Below are 19941 nucleotides of genomic sequence, written 5' to 3'. Positions count from 1 at the left end.
CGACTCACCCCACAACCACCCTGAGGACGTGACTAGCCAGGACTCATCCTCCCAATCGCCCTCGCTCGCATCCAACACCAGACATTCTTTGGTGAGTCCACACACCCCTATTGGGCTCCCACTGCAGTCTCTCCCTTTGGTGTCTCTGGGGTTTCAACATTTCCCCTTTCTGACCATCCCTGGGATTCAGACAGTGGGGAAAGACCTCCCTATCTGCCATGGGCTTGGGTCTATTCTTGTTGTCCTCGGCCCTCGCAGGCCGCCCTCCAAGAAAAGCCCAGCACCAGTGACCCATAGCCTCCACGGGCCTTTCTGGCCTGCAAACCACCTGAACTCAGCGATGGCTGATTCTCGTGCACTTTGCGTTTTCTCGGATATTTGTGCTGCGCGAGGACGCTCCACAGTACATAATATCCTCCTCTCCCATTCCGGGACCGGGTCCCTCATAATGGGTGCCTCTACATCTTCTCTGCCATCTGACTCCCCACTGAGATGCCTCCTCAATAATTTAGACACCTTGGGTTTGACCCCAGACATAAAACCAAAAAATTTAATCCGCTTTTGCACTCAAATCTAGCCCACTTATCCTTTAGACAACCAAAATCACTGGCCCCTTTTCGGGTCTTTAAATCCCAGCCTTTTACAGGACATATAACAACTGTGAGCAATTGGGACAATGGGGAGAGATTCCATTATGTCGAAGCCTTTTCATACCTCTGTCTAAATCCAGCTCTTTGACTTCAAACCCTCCCTCTGTACTTTCTGTTCCCCTGTGCAGATTCTATCAGCCTGTAAACCAGTTTCTAAATCAGCCAATTCCTCTCCAAACCTTCTCCTTCCCCACATAAACAGACTTCTTGCACTGCTTACCATACCTATCTCCTCCTATCTTCCTGAAAAACTTTCCCCGTCATGGAGTTAAGCAAGCCACTCCTTGCCAATTCTGACCTCAAGGCAGTTCCAGCTCTGGGAGAGCTCATGCTTTATTCAGTGACCAGAGAGTGGAGGTTTTGTTTCCTGAAAGCCTGCCAGTACCAATCAATGGGAGCAACCTAGAGACACAGGTGATGGCTAATCCCTTAAGTATGTGTCATGCCTCCAGGCTCTGCCCTCCCCTCCCTTACCTAAGGTGTTAGCGCACCTTTTTTGCCTCCTCCATGGTCTCACCACGTGTCCTTTGTCTCTGTCTGCCTTCCCCTCCCTGGGCTTACTGGGACCCTGCCTCCCATGAAAAACCTGCAGCATGGTACCTTATGACTTAAGTTATTCCAACTAGTTTGCCAGGCCTCTCAATCTAACATAACTTTAAATCAGCTGCTTTACAAAAGCGCTTGCAAAAACCTGCAGCTGCCACGCTTCTGCTCTAACTCCGCCTCCACAAGGGGAGGAGGGAAAGCAAACAGGCACACCTGTGCACAGGATGCCGGCTCCCAGACACAGCAAAAATGCCTGCCATAGCTAAGAAAATCCATAGAGAGGACCCAGCAAATCCTGGGCCGCCAGCCACACGTGGCGATGGCTATGGCCCACCGCCACTTCCCCTAGAATAAACACCCGCAGAGTACACAGGAAGGGGGGTGGGGCGACAGGCCACAGGATCAGGCCTAGGCAATCAGGGTCATTTGTCCCAGGTGTGTGTGGAGGGACTGGCACCTTGCACAAGTCCTGCTCCTAGCCCCACCTCACACCTCAGGGCATCAGACCCTTGTAAGCCAATTGTTAGCTCAAGGTTATACTTCCAGAAATAACAAAATAGACATTACTGTGGTCTCTAAACTTCTCACTTAGAATTTTCTATACCTTTGGCCTCAGCATAAATCTTTCCCTCCAAATATTAACACTAGTTGTCCCGTATGGCACTGTTATTGGCCTGAAATGCCCTCTAAATGCCCTTCTCTAACTTTACAAATGATTTATTTCTTTGTTAAAAAGGTAGCCTTTATTAAAGAGGCTGCCTGCTGTTAGCTAAAAGACAGGATCCTAACGTTTTGTTCTTTCTAGATGGGACCTGCATCTTCCAGTCTTCTGGCTGGTAGATGCTGGAAGCTTTGTACTGAGGCCTGGCCTCAATATGCCTTGGGTGACCAAGAGAAGTGGCCTTCACAGGGTTCCTTAAATTACAATACCATACTCGAATTAGACCTTTTCTATAAAAGTAGCCAAGTAAACTGAGGTCCCCTATACAAATTTCTACCTTCTAAGCCAAGAAAAATGTAGTTTAACCTGGACCAGATCCCTCATTCTTCAATCAAGGAAACTGAGGCCCAGAACAGTTCAGACACTTGCTCTCCAAAGTGTCAGGTGTCAATGTAAAATAACAACTTTACTTTACAGCAACAACTTAAAAAGAAAAAAAATCCTCTTACCTTTCTACAGCATCTTAAGGACGCTATCAGAAAGCATACCACGGTGGACTCTGAGTCACAGGTGAGAGAGGTTCTCCTCAAAGATAAATTTCTAACAGTCAGCCCCAGATATTCGTAAAAAATTCAGACTGTGACTAAAGGGAAAAGTCACTGAACCAAGTAATACAGCTAGCCATGTCTGTATTTATGGCTACATCCGTATGTCCAGGACCTTACTAACAGGAGAAAAAAGGATAAGAGATACCATGGCCTCACTGCTGCTCTCAGAGAGGGCCCCACCCAACTGGGGTCTGTATCCTGAACTTGCTACCATGGTAGACAGGAGGGGCACTTCTGCAGAGAATGCTTAAGGGGGGACAGCCCAGGAGACAGCCCCACCCCCAACCAGGACCCTGCCCTCTGCAAGGGTAACCACTGGAGGTTTAAGTGCCCCCGTCACCAGATGGAAGGCGAGGTGCCACCTTCTATGGATTGATGGATCCAAGCCTCCTGTCCACACTCCACTTCTTGGCATCAATGTTGAGGAGCCATAATGGCAGAAACGCAAAAAGTCATTTTCCTCCTAGACAGTGGAGCCTGTTTCTCTGTTTTACCTTTTTCTCCTGGTCCCCAGTCCAATGACAAAAGTTATTGTTCGGGGCAAATCTGGCCAGCCCCTAGAGCACTAGTTTACCTGGCCTCTGGCCTGCTCTTGGGGAGACCACCTCTTCTGTCACTCTTTCCTCATAGTACCTAAAACTCCAGTGTCCCTGCTGGGAGAGGATTTACTATTTCAATTAAAGGCTCAATTTCTCCTCCCCTCAAGCCGCTAAATCTGCTGCCCCCTCCTTCAGGAAGAAAGAAGAGTCCACAGTGTGTACTGATAAGATGAGTGTAGGGTGAGCCAGGACAGCCCTCCCTATTCAAATAAAACTCAAAAATCCCTCACAGTTTCCACACCCAAAACAGTATCCCCCTCAAGCCTGAGGGATGATGAGGCTTTATGCCTACCATAAATTCCTTAAAACAACAAGAGCTACTAATCAGTTGCTCCAGCCCCTACAATAAATGTAAAATTCTTATAAAGGTTAATTTTAAAATAAAAGTTACAAAGTAAACAACTGGAAAGGATATAGATAGGTAATAAATGTATTTTTTGGGAAGTTAAAGAGAAAAGGAATGGTTTTTTGGATGGGGAGGGATTTTGGAAAGAAGGGTTTATCCTAAAGATTGTTTCAAATAGGAAGGATAAGGACAAACCATCAAAGGGTTTAGTATGTTGTATGAAGGTCTGAGTAAGTTTGAAAAGTGTATAATAAAAGCTTCGGTGTGTGATAAAGTTGAATGTAATCTAAGAGTTGCCTAAAAGATTTTTAGGGTCATGCCAAACTAAAATCAAATCCTCTGTCTATGAAATAACAAGGTTATCTTAATATTGTTCTGCTCTGAGTAACATCTACAAAAAACCGTTACAGAGAAAGATTTTATCAAAGAAATTATTTGTGTTTTCTGCTGATCTTGTCAAGCTTTAAGTACTACTAAATCAGAGTTCACTTATATATTTGCTTATGTGTCTTAAATGACCACCTTGTAACAGTGTTCCATTATACTTTAAATATGGTACAAACATTTAAAAGGTTAAAAGTGTCAATTTATATAAAATAATGAGCTAAAGCTCTCTTTTATTCAAGAGTGTTACATTTTAATCCTGACAGTACCTGCCTCCCACAGGTCACCTACCTAGGTGTGGCCTTAAAGGGACAGACTCACTTCCTGAGTCATAAATACATCAACCCAACCTTCTGTTTCCCAACCCCCAAACCATAAGACAGCTTACAGCTTTCCTGGCAGTTATAGGATTTTGTAGAATTTAGATCCCTAGGTATGTAGTCCTTAAACAGACACCTTTTTATGCTCCTCCTAATATTCCTATTTGGGTCCTAGATAACATATGGCCACCCATTTCTCTCTCTGTAGTTGGAGGACTCTTTGAAATTGTCTAGGAAACAACATTTCACAGTGGTTCTCCTGGCCAATGCCCATCCTAATCCCTATGTTCTTATTCTTCTATTCTTGAGCATCCTCCCTTGTATCATACTGCATTTATGTTATTGCTAATCAAAAATTTAACCAGTTGTACCTCCAGGGATACCAGCCTCTCCAAAACGTGAGGATAGTTGGCTGATACCCACCATGCGGAGGTTGGAGGATTGGCTCGAGAGTCTTTATGCCCCATGGCTACAAGGGACCTTCATCAACTTCAGGGAAGAGGAAATCTTCATTTTGGAGCCTGGGTATACACCATCATGAGGCTCACCACCCCAACACTGTTTGCCAACTAACCCTCCCTTCCCCTGTGCCGCCCCTTGTCAGCTTGAAGAAGCCAAAGCGAACACAACACCCCCTTCCTCAACAAACAAAAAAGGGAGGAATGTTGGCAATAATGGCGCCGATAGGTTTCAGTTCTTACTGCACCCTTAAGCTTCTGTTTTCCAGAGTCGGGGTCCTGCCTCCCAGGGTCACAGTCCTGCGTCAAGTCTAGCTTGAATCCTCCTTCTGCCCCAACCTCCAATCAGCATGAACCATCAGATCCTAACCAATCAGATCATGCTGAGTCCCAGAGGGGTATTTAAGCCCCTGCCCCTCTCTCCCTCTCTCTCTCTTGGCTCTCTTGGCTCTCTCCCTCTCCCACCCGGCAATAAAGAATCTCACGGCCAGATCACTCCTCTCCACATGGTCATTTTTGGGGCCCACATTTCCAACACTCAGCATCTCCTTCCCCTTTCCCAAGTAGTTCAGGATAAGTGTCTCCCTCCCCACTTTGCTCTAAGAGCAGTGGGCTTCCTTCTTCAGGGAGTTTGGGAAAAATCCCTGCAGGCACCAGAAAGTACTAGTCTCTAATTTAGGCTTGTCTTTGTCAAGCATCTGGTTAAACTGGTTAAACAGGTTCCACAGCCTGCCCTCAGGGAAAGAAAACAGTTAAAAGGCAGAGACCTAATGGTCTTCGTTTTTGCCCCTTAACATAGCAAAAGCCTTCAGAAGCTCTCTCTCTCTTTTCATAAAAAGCATATATGCCTCATGGGATATATAGGGGGACAAAAGTTTACTTCATCAAAGTCCCCATCCACGCCTCTGCAGGAGTCCTCTCTCTGGCCATGCAAGCCCTCTTGGTTACTTTGATAGAGTTATTTTTAAATTACAAGTCTTCAGCTGATAGAGAAGAGCTAGGTACTTGGGTCCCAGGGCAAACAGACAAGTCAAAATAGATAAGAGAGGAGGAGATTCCAAGAAGGTGGCTAGAGGGAGGAAGCAGAAAGCGAGCCTCCCATAGTGAAATCTTGGAGAGACACTGGAGACACATTTTGCAGGCATAATCACTGAGAAGAGGCATAACTTTGGCCCCTCCACACCTCCAACCAGTGCAGAGAATCTCCACTTCACGTTAAATGGAGAAACCAGGAGGGCCCCCGGGCCGCCAGTTGCCGGCACCCAGATGGCTTGGGAAGACGCGGACCAGGTGAGCTTTGCGGTACCACGGTACTCCACAGACAAGCATGGGCCAGAGCAGCATAGCCCCCTAGACAGACTGACCTCCACACCGGTTAAAAAAAAGAGAAACTGAGTAATAACCAATAAGAACAAATAAGACAAGCAGGAAAGAGGGTGGGGCGCACTGAGTGCCGAAGATTGGGGGAAGGAAACCCTTCCCAGGACTGTAAATAAACAAGCCGGCGGTCCAGAAAGCCTCTGGAGGGAGCGGGGGCGCACGCCCAGCAACCAGGAGTGGAAAAGCTTGTGAGAGTAGCGGAGGGAGGAAAACTCCACAGGAGAGGAGGGAAGACCCACTTCCCACTTGAGCTGTAAACAAACATGGCAGCTGTCAGGAGAAGCAGCACCGCCCAGTAATCAGGAACAGGAAAGCTTATGAAAGTGGAGGTGGGAGGAGAACTGCACAGAAGAGGGGGGAACACCCACCTCCCACATGAACTTTAAATAAAAACGCAGGCCTGAGAACCCGGGTGCAGTGTCACCTTTCCCAGTGCTTGGAAAGGGGAAAGCTTGTAGCAGAGGCTCACGCAAAGGAGAAATCTGAGCAAACAAAGCCTGCAGGGCCAAGTGAGTGCTAAGCTCACCCCAGAGATCTGCATAAATAACGCCTCCAGCAACAGCAGGCTGCAGCAGAAGACAGGCAAGCCATAGTTGCAGATACCATTCTCAGAACAGTCTCCAGACTCTTTTACTCTTTTCTTTATCTCCCTACCTTTGATTGAGAGAACAACCGAAACTGTAAACTTCCTGAAACTGTATTGCATTTGAACTTGGGACACTTGGTGGGGTTTTTTTTGTGCGTGTGTGTGTGTGTAGTTTTGTTCTACTTTATGTGTCCCCTTTGATGAGATAACTACAGAACAACATCTGAGGCACCATGTCCAGGAATGGAGACTAACAATTCACTGGATTTGAACTTGGAGGATTTTGGTTTTTTGGTTTTTTAAAATTTTCTACTTTTTCATTTTAATACATTTTTATAAATAGATTTTTATTTCATTTACTTATTTTTAATTTTTATTCTTACCTTTATTTTTATTTTTGATTTTCAATCCTCTCTCTGTCTCTCTAATGTCTGTTCATCTTACTGTCGATTAGTACACTAAAGCTCCCTGTTTATACCTTTGAAATCTTCCTCTCTGACACCTTGTTCTGTTTTCTCCCTCCAGTCTGTGTATTTGTTTTTCCCATTTCTTTAACTTCTTGCTTTCCATCTCAGCACACCCTTTCATTCTAAATATTACCACTGTTATTATTACAAGCTACAAAATACTTAATTGTACACAGTACAGGGACAGAAACAACACCAAAGACAATGACGGGAAGACAGAAGAAACAGGGAAACCAGTTTCCCCACAGCAAAAAATTAGTACAGGAACCAGAGGGAAATGAAGAAAACAGGTATTAAGATCCAGACTCCAACAAAATGAAGATAAACTATGCCAAAGCACCAATGAAGCCCACAAGAATAATTTAAAAGAAGACATAATACAGGTACTCAATGAGAATTTTATAGAGATGATACTGGATAGGGTCAACCAAAATGTACAGGAGACACTCAAGAAATTCTAAGACAACAAAAATAGAGAATTTGAAAAAACAAAAGAAGAAATAAAGGAAACCATAGAAGCACTGTATAAACACCAAAGTGAAAGAGAGAACATGATGAATAAACAGATAAATGAACTCAGGACAAAAACAGACAACATTAAAGAGGAAACCAGCCAGGATATGGAAAACCTCAGAAAAAAGAATGAAACAGAACTGCAAAACAGAACGGTAGGCCAATCCAGCAGAATAGAACAAAGAGAAGACAGAATCTCAGAACTTGAAGATGAAAGGGTAATTAAAGGAAAACCGAAGAACTATTAATTAAACAACTCAAGACCTGTGAAAAGAAAATGCAAGAACTCACCGACTCCATCAAAAGACCAAACTTGAGAATCATGGGCATCGAAGGAGAAGAGGTGCAAGTGAAGGGAATGGGTAATATATTTAACAAAATAATAACAGAAAATTTCCCAAATCTAGAGAAAGATATACCCATACAGATGCAAGAGGCCTCCAGGACACCAAACAGACCAGATCAAAATAGAACTACCCCACGACATATCATCATTAAAACAACAAGTTCAGAAACTAAGGAAAGAATACTGAATGCTGTAAGAGAGGAAAAACAAGCAACATATAAAGGTAAACCCATCAAAATCACAGCAGGCTTCTCAACAGAAACATTAAAAGCAAGAGCATGGGGTGAGATCTTCCGGGCACTGAATGAAAATAACTTCAACCCCAGGATACTCTACCCAGCAAAACTATCATTCAAAATAGATGGAGCAATAAAACTCTTCCATGATAAGCAGAAACTAAAACAATATGTGACCACAAAGCCACCACAACAAAGGATTCTTCAAGGGATTCTGCACACAGAAAGTGAAACCCAACTTAACCATGAAAAGACAGGCAGCACCAAATCACAGGAACAGAAAAAGCAAGAAAGTAGAGAGTAACCTCAACTTAGCTACACACAATCAAACCTTCAAACTAAGACAACTAAACGACAGGAATCACCACAAACCTATCAATACTAACGCTTAATGTTAACAGACTTAATTCACCGAACAAAAGGCACCGCTTGACGAAATGGATTAAAAAGGAAGATCCAACAATTTGTTGCTTACAGGAGACCCATCTCACCGACAGAAATCAGTACAGGCTAAGGATGAAAGGCTGGAAGAAGATTTACCAAGCCAATGGCCCCCAAAACAGGCAGTAGTAGCAATACTTATCTCTGACAAAGTACACTTCAAATTGATCAAACAAGATAAAGAAGGACATTCCATACTAATAAAAGGGAAAACAGACCAAAAGGAAATAATAATTATCAACCTGTATGCACCCAATGTCAACGCACCCAATTTCATCAAACATACCCTGAAAGACCTAAAAGCATATATAAACGCCAACACAGTGGTTGTGGGAGACTTTAACACCCCATTATCATCAATAGATAGGTCATCCAAACAAAAAATCAATAAAGAAATCCAAGATCTAAAATATGCAATAGATCAAATGGACCTACTTGATGTCTACAGAACATTTCATCCAACTTCTACACAATATACATTCTTCTCAGCAGCCCATGGAACCTTCTCCAAAATAGATCATATCCTAGAGCACAAAGCAAGTCTCAGCAAATATAAGAAAATAGAAATTATACCATGCATACTATCTGATCACAATGCAGTAAAAGTAGAACTCAACAACAAAAGTAAAGACAAAAAATATGCAAACAGCTGGAAACTAAATAACTCATTACTTAATGAAGAATGGATCATCGATGAAATAAAAGAGGAAATTAAAAAGTTCCTGGAGGTCAATGAAAATGAAAACACAACCTACCGGAACCTATGGGACACAGCAAAGGCAGTCCTGAGAGGAAAGTTTATAGCCATGAGTGCATATATTAAAAAGACTGAAAGATCCCAAATCAATGATCTAATGATACATCTCAAACTCCTAGAAAAACAAGAACAAGCAAATCCCAAAACAAACAGAAGGAGAGAAATAATAAAAATAAGAGCTGAAATCAATGAAATAGAAACCAAAAAAACCATACAAAGAATTAATGAAACAAAAAGTTGGTTCTTTGAAAAAATAAACAAGATCGATAGACCCCTGGCAAACCTGACTAAAATGAGGAGAGAAAAAACCAAAATTAGTAGAATCAGGAATGCAAAAGGGGAGATAACAACAACACCACGGAATTCCAGGAAATCATCAGAGACTACCTCGAGAACCTATATTCAAATAAATTTGAAAATCTTAAAGAAATGGACAGATTTCTAGATACATATGACCATCCAAAACTGAACAAAGAGGATATTAATAAACTGAATAGATCTATAACACAAAATGAAACTGAAGCAGCAATCAAGAGTCTCCCCAAAAAGAAAAGTCCAGGACCTGATGCATTCTCTGCTGAATTCTATCAGACCTTTAAAGAAGAACTGATACCAAGCCTCCTTGAACTGTTCCACGAAATAGAAAGGGAAGGAAAACTGCCAAACACATTTCATGAAGCCAGTATTACACTTATCCCAAAACGAGACAAAGACACCTCCTAAAGGAGAACTATAGGCCAATCTCCTTAATGAACATTGACGAAAAAATCCTCAACAAAATAAGGGCAAACCGAATTCAACAACATATCAAAAAGATTATTCACCACAACCAAGTAGGATTCATCCCAGGGATGCAGGGGTGGTTCAACATATGAAAATCAATAAACGTAATAAACCACATTAACAGAAGCAAAGACAAAAACCACTTGATCATCTCAATAGATGCAGAAAAAGCCTTTGATAAGATCCAACACCATTTCATGATAAAAGCTCTAAGAAAACTAGGAATAGAAGGAAAGTACCTCAACATTATAAAAGCTATATAGGACAAACCTATAGCCAGCATTATACTTAACGGAGAAAAAGTGAAACCATTCCCTCTAAAATCAGGAACCAGGCAAGGATGCCCACTATCTCCACTCCTATTCAACATAGCACTAGAATTCCTAGCCAGAGCAATTAGGCAAGAAGAAGGAATAAAAGGAATACAAATAGGTAAAGAAACTGTCAAAGTATCCCTATTTGCAGACGACATGATCCTATACCTTAAAGACCCAAAAAACTCTACTCAGAAGCTTCTAGACATCATCAGTAGCTACAGCAGGATGTAAAATCAACATAGAAAAATCATTAGCACTTCTATATACTAACAATGAGCAAACTGAAAAAGAATGTATGAAAACAATTCCACTTACAATAGCCTCAAAAAAAATCAAATACCTAGGTTTAAACCTAACAAAAGATGTGAAAGACCTCTACAAGGAAAACTATACACTTCTGAAGAAAGAGACTGAGGAAGACTATAGAAAGTGGAGAGATCTCCCATGCTCTTGGATTAGTAGAATCAATATACTAAAAATGTCGATACTCCCAAAAGTAATCTACATATTTAATGCAATTCCCATCAAAATTCCAATGGCATTCATTAAAGAGATCGAAAAATCTACTGTTAAATGTATATGGAAACACAGGGAGCCATGAATACTCCATCAAAAGAACAATGCAGGAGGTATCACAATACCTGACTTCAAACTATATTACAAAGCAGTAACAACAAAAACAGCGTAGTACTGGCACAAAAACAGACATGAAGACTAGTGGAACAGAATAGAGGACCCAGATATGAAGCCACACAACTATAACCAACTTGTCTTTGACAAAGGAGCTAAAAATATACGATGGAGAAATAGTAGCCTCTTCAACAAAAACTGCTGGGAAAACTGGTTAGCAGTCTGCAAAAAACTGAAACTAGATCCATGTATATCTCCCTGTACCAAGATTAACTCAAAATGGATCAAGGATCTTAATATCAGACCACAAATTCTAAAGTTGATACAGGAAAGAGTAGGAAATACTCTGGAATTAGTAGGTATAGGTTAGAACTTTCTCAACAAAACCCCAGCAGCACAGCAACTAAGAGATAGCATAGATAAATGGAACCTCATAAAACTAAAACGCTTCTGTTCATCAAAAGAAATGGTCTCTAAACTGAAGAGAACACCCACAGAGTGGGAGAAAATATTTGCCAGCTATACATCAGACAAAGGACTGATAACCAGAATATATAGGAACTTAAAAAACTAAATTCTCCCAAAACTAATGAACCAATAAAGAAATGGGCAAGTGAACTAAACAGAACTTTCTCAAAAGAAGAAATTCAAATGGCCAAAAAACACATGAAAAAATGCTCACCATCTCTAGCAATAAAGGAAATGCAAATTAAAACCACGCTAAGATTCCACCTCACCACTGTTAGAATAGCCATCATCAGCAACACCACCAACAACAGGTGTTGACGAGGATGTGGGGAAAAAGGAACCCTCATACACTGTTGGTGGGAACGTAAACTAGTACAACCCCTCTGGAAAAAAATTTGGAGGCTACTTAAAAAGCTAGACATTGATCTACCATTTGATCCAGCAATACCACTCTTGGGGATATACCCAAATCAATGTGACACAGGTGACTCCAGAGGCACCTGCACACCCATGTTTATTGCGGCACTATTCACAATAGCCAAGTTATGGAAACAGCCAAGATGCCCCACTACTGACGAATGGATCAAGAAAATGTGGTAATCTATACACAATGGAATTTTATGCAGTCAGGAAGAAGAACGAAATGTTATCATTCTCTGGTAAATGGATGGAATTGGAGAACATCATTCTGAGTGAGGTTAGCCTGGCCCAAAAGACCAAAAATCGTATGTTCTCCCTCATATGTGGACATTAGATCAAGGGCAAACACAACAAGGGGATTGGACTATGAGCACATGATAAAAGCGAGAGCACACAAGGGAGGGCCGAAGATAGGTAAGACACCTAAAAAACTAGCTAGCATTTGTTGCCCTTAACGCAGAGAAAGTAAAGCAGATACCTTAAAAGCAACTGAGGCCAGTAGGAAAAGGGGACCAGGAACTAGAGAAAAGGTTAGATCAAAAAGAATTAACCTAGAAGGTAACACCCAAGCACAGGAAATCAATGTGTGTCAATGCCCTGTATAGCTATCCTTATCTCAACCAGCAAAAACCCTTGTTCCTTCCTATTATAGCTTATACTCTCTCTACAACAAAATTAGAAATAAGGGCAAAATAGTTTCTGCTGGGTATTGAGGGGGAGGAGAGGGAGGGGGCGGAGTGGGTGGTAAGGGAGGGGGTGGGGGCAGGGGGGAGAAATGACCCAAGCCTTGTATGCACATATGAATAATAAAAGGGAAAAAAAAGCAGGTAAGAAAAGACCATTGGAGAAGTCAAAATATTAGACTAAACTAATAATATTTAGAATTTTTCTTTAAAAAAAAAAAAACAGATAAAGAGATTGGTCAAAAGTCATTTCAGTAGGGTGGCTGCACCTGAAATACCTAAAAATCCTCCGCAATTTTAGCCACAGGTGGCAGTGGCAGGAGCAAGGGAGAGAGGGACGCCCTCTCCCACTAGAGTTTCTCCTCATCTGGAGACGCCTAGATAAAAGGAGAAACCTCTGTTAAGGTGAACAGTTTTCCCTTGTTTCCCTTTTTAATGGGAAATCAAGCCTCAAGAATCCAGGAAGGATTCCCCCCTTGCCTGCTTATTAAAACACTGAAAAGATCTTGATCCAGAAAGTCTTTAGCAAAAATGACTCAAGTTTTACTGCACCCAGGCTTGGCCACAGTATTCTCTGGGAGATGAGCAAAGATAGCCAGAAGGAGGAAGCATTAATTATAATACCATTCTTCAATTAGATATGTTCTGTAAAAAGGAGGGAAAGTGGACTGAAGTTCCATACGTTCAACTATTCTTTTTCCTAAGAGACCTCCCAGAATGGGTGAGCAAATGTAGGCTAGATACCCAGACCATAGTGACCTTTTGCAAAAAGCCCCCAAACTCACTCTCGGCCTCCAGATTCCACCTGGGCCCTACCATGTTCCTCTTTATTTCCCTTTCCTAACTTTTAGTAAACTCCATTTACATCCATTAAAAAAAAAAAAGCCCCCAAATTCCCTTGAACCAAAGAACCCATCCGATGCTCCATCAGCTCCCCCTCTTCCCCCTTATCCAGCTACCTCACACACCAGACATTGTCCCATAGGACTCTACCCCCTCCAGTTAATTCCTGGAGAGGATAGGGCTCATGTTCCTTTTAGAGTGAGTGAACTTAAAGAAATAAAAAAAGATTTAGGAAATTACACAGAAAACCCAGATCAGTACATCCAGGCATTCAGAGAAGTCAGCCAAAACTTTGAACTGAGCTGGAAAGATGTAATACTGTTGCTATCTCAGACCCTTACTGCTCTGGAGAAACAGTGCGTACTAGATCAGGTAGTCAAAGTCAAAGTGACCATTATCACTTTGATAAATGTGGCCCTATAGGCCTGTCTCAGACTGGGCCCTCACAGGAGGAGGAGGGGGAGGGAGAAGAAAGACAAAAACACTGGATACCTAAAAGGGAACCTCGATTCCCAATTCTACCAGGAGATCAGGCAATACCTAGGTATGACCCTAAGTGGGACCCTGAAAATGACAAGTATGAATGGAGCTGTAACCATTTCATCCACTGCATTCTTGAGGGTCTAAGGAGAGCCAAAGTAAAACCTCTTAATTATTCCCAAGTCACGGCAGTATAGCAAGGGCCCTTAGAAACCCCAGGAGCTTTCCTACAGAGACTTAAGGATGCTTTACAAAAGCATACCAACATTGTACCAGAGTACAGGAAGAGGAAATCGTCCTAAAAGATAAATTTCTAACTAACACAGTCAGCACAAGATATCTGTAAAAAGCTTCAAAAACTGGTGGCTAAAGGGAGCAGAGATCTAGACCAATTGGACAGTCTAGCCACATCCATACACTATAATAGGGACTTAAAAAAAGAAAAGGACCTGAAGAAGCAAAAAAGAAATAACAAACAGCAGGAGGTTCTGATCGCAGTGCTCAGAGAGGCTTCCCTGGGACAAAGTCCAAACCCCTCTCCCCGACTCAGGTCCTCCAAGAAAATTACTGTTTGGGATATATCAGGCCAGCCTCTAGAGCGTTATTTCACTCAGCCTTTAGCCTGCTCCTGGGGAGATTTCCATTTCTGTCACTCCTTTTTAATTGTCCCAGAAACCACTACTCCTCTGCTAGGGCGAGACCTTCTATCTAAACTGGGGGTACAGCTCCTTTTACCCCCAGGAGAGTACTTTTGCTTGCCCATGATAGAGGAACAAGTAGACACCACAGTGTGGATGGTTGGACACACTGTGGGACGGGCACAAACAGCTGCCCCAGTCCTAATTGATCTCAAGGACCCCTCCTGGTTCCCCCATCAAAAACAGTATCCTTTAAAGCCAGAAGTTAAGGAGGGGCTAACTCCCATAATCAAAGACTTAAAGAGACAAGGACTGCTAAGAGACTGCTGCATCCCATATAATACTCCTATCCTTGGTGTCAGGAAGGGACCTAACAAATGGAGGCTAGTCCAAGATCTCCACCTGATCTATGATGCAGTAGTGCCTCTCCACCCTGTAGTTCCAAATCCCTATGCGCTTTTAGCCCAAGCACCTCCAGGTATTGCTTACTACTCTGTCCTGGACTTAAAGGATGCCTTCTTTTGCATTCCCTTATACCCTAAAAGTCAACCTATCTTTGCCTTTGAGGACCCCACAAAGAAGTCTGGACAGGTCACCTGGACTGTCCTCCCCCACGGATTCAGAGACAGCCCCCATCTCTTTGGGTTAGCTCTAACCCAAGACTTGGCAGAGTGGTAATATACACAAGCTACTCTGCTACAGTATGTAGATGACCTCCTGCTCTGTGGACTGAGCCTGTCATTTCACGAGCCACTGAGTCCTTACGAAACTTCTTAGCAGATAGAGGTTATAAAATCTCTAAAGAAAAAACCCAATTGTGTCAGTCTAGGGTTACATATTTAGGTCTTGTCCTAGAGAAAGAAATGAGGGCTCGAGGAGAAGACAGAATCCATCCAATCCTAGTATTTCCCTTACCCAAAATTCTAAAGCAATTGAGAGCTTTTTGGGGGTCACAGGATACTGTAGAATATGGATCCTGGGTTATGCAGACCTAGCCAGGCCCTTATATCAAATCCTTAAGGAAGCACAGAAGGGTCCCCAGTCCTTTATTGAATAGGATGACAAATCAGAAAATGCATTCCACTGGTTAAAAAAGGCCCTTATGACAGCTCCAGTCTGGGTCTCCCAGTACAAGACAAGTTTCAATTATATGTCTATGAAAAGGGAGGACTGGCCTTGGGAGTGGTGACTCAGCTTTGGGGCATCATTCCACAGCCGGTAGGATACTTAAGCAAAGAATTAGATCAGATAGCCAAGGGAAGGCCAGGATGTCTTAGAGCAGTGGCTGTAGTAAGCCTTCTAGTGCCTGAAGCTCAAAAACTTATCCTAAACCACCCCCTAAAGGTTTATATCCCACATGACCTAGGGGGAGTTTTAAACTCAAAAGGAGAACTTTGGCTATCTGACAGCCACCTACTTAAATACCAGGCCCAACTTCTGGGAGGGACAAAAATAACTTTCAGGACCTGTCAGAGCTTAAATCCTGCATCCCTTCTACCAAAGGCAGTGGGAAATCCTGAACAGTCAGGTACTTGTGGAAAATTATGCTCCCTAACCTGACTTAACTGATCAGCCCTTACAAAACCCAGATCTAGAATTATACACTGATGGCAATTCCTTTGTCAAAAATGGTGTCAAACATGTAGGGTTTGCAGTTGTAACAAAATTTGGCATCCTCAAATCAGGTCCTCTTCCTCCTAATACAAGTACTTCCTCCTAATACAAATACTGACAGAATTAGCAGCGCTAACAAAAGCCCTAAGACTGTCAAAAGAACAGAGAGTCAGTATCTATACAGATTCCTCATCCTGCATGCTCATGCAGCCATTTGGAAGAAAAGAAGAATGCTAACTGCAACAGGAACAGCTTCCCATAAAGATAAAAGAGAACTTACTTTAATAGTTTTAGGGATAATAGCATCAGTTACAGCCCTAGCTGGAATCAGCTATGGGGTGACTGCCAATCATGTAACTGCAAAAAAAAAAACCTAACCAAAGTAGCAGAGGACACCTCAGACCAGGTAGGCCTTCTTTGTTGTCCCTTGCCTGTATGGTCATGGACCACTACCTGGCCCTATATTTTCTTTTGGCTAAACAAGGGGGGTATGTACCATTGCCAATACCTCCTGTTGCACATATACAAACACTTCAGGCATTGTAGAGGAATGTGCGGATTACATTCTCTAACAGGCTAAGTGGCTCTGGGAGCAATCTCTTGAAACTCAGGTTTCTACACAGGTATGGGACCAATTAAAATGCTGGCTCCCCTCCAGGACTTGGTTCCTACCCTTTCTGGGGCTTGTAGTTACCATTATTCTCTTGTTTGTGTCTGGGCCTTGCATTTTAAACTTACTTGTCAAGTTTGTTTCTTCTCACCTAGAATTCATCAAACTACAAATGCCCCTGATGGAGATGAAAACAACCTACTATCTCGATCCCCTCTAATTCCGATCTCATGGTCAGCCCTGATGCTGTGGGCCTCTTCATCACCCTCTGTCAGCAGGAAGCAGTTACTGAACAGACTTTGTCGTCTTTATTCCTAACAGCATTTAGAGTTACCACTGAGAGGGGGGACTGAATGACAGACTGCAGAAAGTCCCAAAAGGTGATAAGACACCTCTCCTTCCCAGGAAACCTCTGTCTACACCTGAGAGACAGCTCTGCCCTCAGGCAATGCAAAAAGGCTATAAAAACCCAATCTCCAACATGACCCACCGGTTTTTGGGTCCCCCCTGCATTCCCCACTATGCAGTCCTTCTCTTCTCTTCTCTACAAATAAAATCTTTCCAACCTCTCCTGCTGGAGTCTGCCTGTGCTTTCATTCTCAGAGCAGGCTCATGTCATCAGTGCATCAACATATTGCTTTAGGCTCCTGTGATGCAAAGATGATCCAAGATGGGAGAAGGAAAAGCCCATACAAAGTGAAAGCTAAATCACAACTTTTATTAATACTGAGTCCAGGAAACCAGAACTATTAAGAGTGTGGTGACTTAGACTTAGACTCAACAATACCAAAAGTCAAAACTTTCAGAAGTCAAAGTTTCATTTCAATTTGGTACACACCTGGACAGTACCTACAGGACCCTGTATCACAGACTTAAAACAACATCAATGACTTTGGAAAGTCAGCTCTATCAACTCCTGACTCCTGAGCTGTACCATCCTCCCACTTCAATAGCACCTTCTGGACATATCTCCCAGGAAAGGGTTTTCCAGAACCTTCTAAAGTGGGCCATTTTAGGATTTTACAATTACTAACAGAAAAATCTTCCTTAAATGTAACCCAAATTTTTTCTCATTTGAATTATCATCATTTTCTACTTACATTACCATCAATGGAAATGGGCAAAAGTTGGTCTTCTCCCCGACCCCCACCCACCCCCATTTTTTCTTTCGCAGTACTAGGGATTGACTTCAGGGCCTCAAGCTTGCTAGACAGTAGCTATCTAGCTCTTTTGCCTTAGGTTTGTTACTTTATTTATTTTGGTGGTATTGAGGTTTGAACTCAAAGGCCTCACTCTTGCTAGGCAGGCACTCTACCACTTGAGCCACTCCACCAATCTTGCTTTAGCTACTTTTCAGGTAACATCTCACGTTTTTGCCCAGGGCTGACCGTAGACCATGATTCTCCTACCTACAGCCTCCCACAGAGCTGGGGTGCCAGGCATGCACCACCACACCTAGCTTACTAACTGAGATGAGAATCTCACTAACTTTCTGTCCAGGCTAGCCTCGAACCTTGATCAAATGTCCACCTCCCACGTAACTGATTACAGATGGGAGCCACCACACCTGGCCAGGTCTTCATTTTCAAACAGAAAGGCAATAATGACTTTCCCTTCCCTCAGTGAAATTCTGTTAAGATGCCATACCCATTATGCCGGGCCAGGCCAGCTCTTCATGATCATCCCGTTCCTTTTCTGGTGCCAGGTGGTTGAAACGATCCAGGTGTTCCAATAGGCCACCCAGCAAAGGAACTGCTCCAGTCTCTTGCATGAGACCAGCATTTTTACTGAGCAGAAGCACTATAGAAACTACTAGCTCTGGAAGAAGAACACCTACATTTAAAAAGATAAAAAAGCATTAAGACTTAAAAATGTTGATCATATGAAAGTACTTTATAACCTTGACATATGTTTAAATTCTGAGTCACAAAATAAGGAATGTTTGTCCTTTAGCATGTTTCTACAGCACTTTGTTTTGAAAGAGGTATAGCTATGAAACAGAAGCTTCTGAGTTACAAAAATATTTTTTTAAAACACTGTTTCAAACAAAGAACTATGAACTGCAGAATCTTTTATTCAGCAAAGTATATGTTTACCTCTATGTTTACTACCAGAAAAACAAGCATTAAAAAATTATGCTCTAATCTCACAAAATTAATCTTAAAAAATATAATATTGTAATGTATTATGGTTCTAGGAGAGAACCTTTTCATGCTGTGGAAACAAAAGTAAGCAATTACCATTGATCCCATTACTAAAGTGCTAATGTTGCTAGCGTAAATCTAAAGCACCAATTAATTACATTTACAATGATATGATTCCTATACCAGGTAGCTTAACAACAGAATTACTACAATGCAGCTTAACAACATAACTGCTAGAAAGGAGCTTAAAAGAATTGTCAGAGGATGGAAGATTAGGAGAGGAGAGAAGGGGAGAGGAGGGGAGGGGAGGGGAGGGGAGGGGAGAAAAGGCAAGAGGATCAGAAAATTTATGCAGCAAATTCAGGAAGTTATATTACAAAAGGACACATTTTAGGTTTCATCAATCTTCTAAAATTAACACATGTCCACAGTCAGAAAACAAGAAAGGTACCAGTGAAATCCCCTTCCACGATGCAGGCCACCTCTGCAAAATGCCGCCAGCTGGTAGAAGCAATACTAGCTGCCACAGGCAGTATATCTCCAATGTGTGTGCACAAAAGGGCTGTATACTTTTTCAGTAAGGACCCAACACCCATTAGCTCAGGACCTTAAAGGAAGATTTAGAAAATTTCATTTTAACTATTAAAACTTCACAAACTGAACTGCTCCACTATTACACTCCCAAATACGCAAATTTTATCTATTTTCCCAGAGAGGAACCTATTGAACCCTCAGTCCTTGGCTCTTTTTATATAATGCAACTTGAAGGACAGTGAGTTTGATTATGTTGAATTTTATACTCTGTATCACATAGCACCTAGAAGTTTGGGTCTATAAATACTAAAGCCATACCTTAGAGATTTTTAAACCTTTATGACCAGTATACGAATGTTTGTTTTCTTAAAGACTGTTAAATTACATTACTGCCGATGAATAAAGCTAGGGATTTTTCAGTCTCATAAAAATCATCAAATCACTGTCTGCATGGTTCTTTTTTTTCTTTTTTTTTTTTT

The 19941-nt window shown here is 42.2% G+C and overlaps 1 protein-coding gene across 5 annotated transcripts in view; it reads right to left on the bottom strand.

Moving 5' to 3' along the window:
* The window catches only part of Herc2 (HECT and RLD domain containing E3 ubiquitin protein ligase 2), a 219812-nt gene that overhangs the window by 126112 nt on the left and 73759 nt on the right, over window positions 1-19941 (bottom strand). For all 5 annotated transcript variants that reach the window (XM_074061872.1, XM_074061875.1, XM_074061877.1 and 2 more), the window contains exons 22-23: window positions 19380-19535; window positions 18432-18617 (exon numbers count right to left, since the gene is read on the bottom strand). In XM_074061872.1, coding sequence (XP_073917973.1) covers window positions 18432-18617; window positions 19380-19535 — 342 coding nt within the window. The remainder of the gene's footprint in view (window positions 1-18431; window positions 18618-19379; window positions 19536-19941) is intronic.

This window comes from Castor canadensis, chromosome 19 (genome assembly GCF_047511655.1).
Source record: "Castor canadensis chromosome 19, mCasCan1.hap1v2, whole genome shotgun sequence".
Taxonomy (NCBI): domain Eukaryota; kingdom Metazoa; phylum Chordata; class Mammalia; order Rodentia; family Castoridae; genus Castor; species Castor canadensis.
This window is presented reverse-complemented; position numbering and strand designations above follow the sequence as displayed.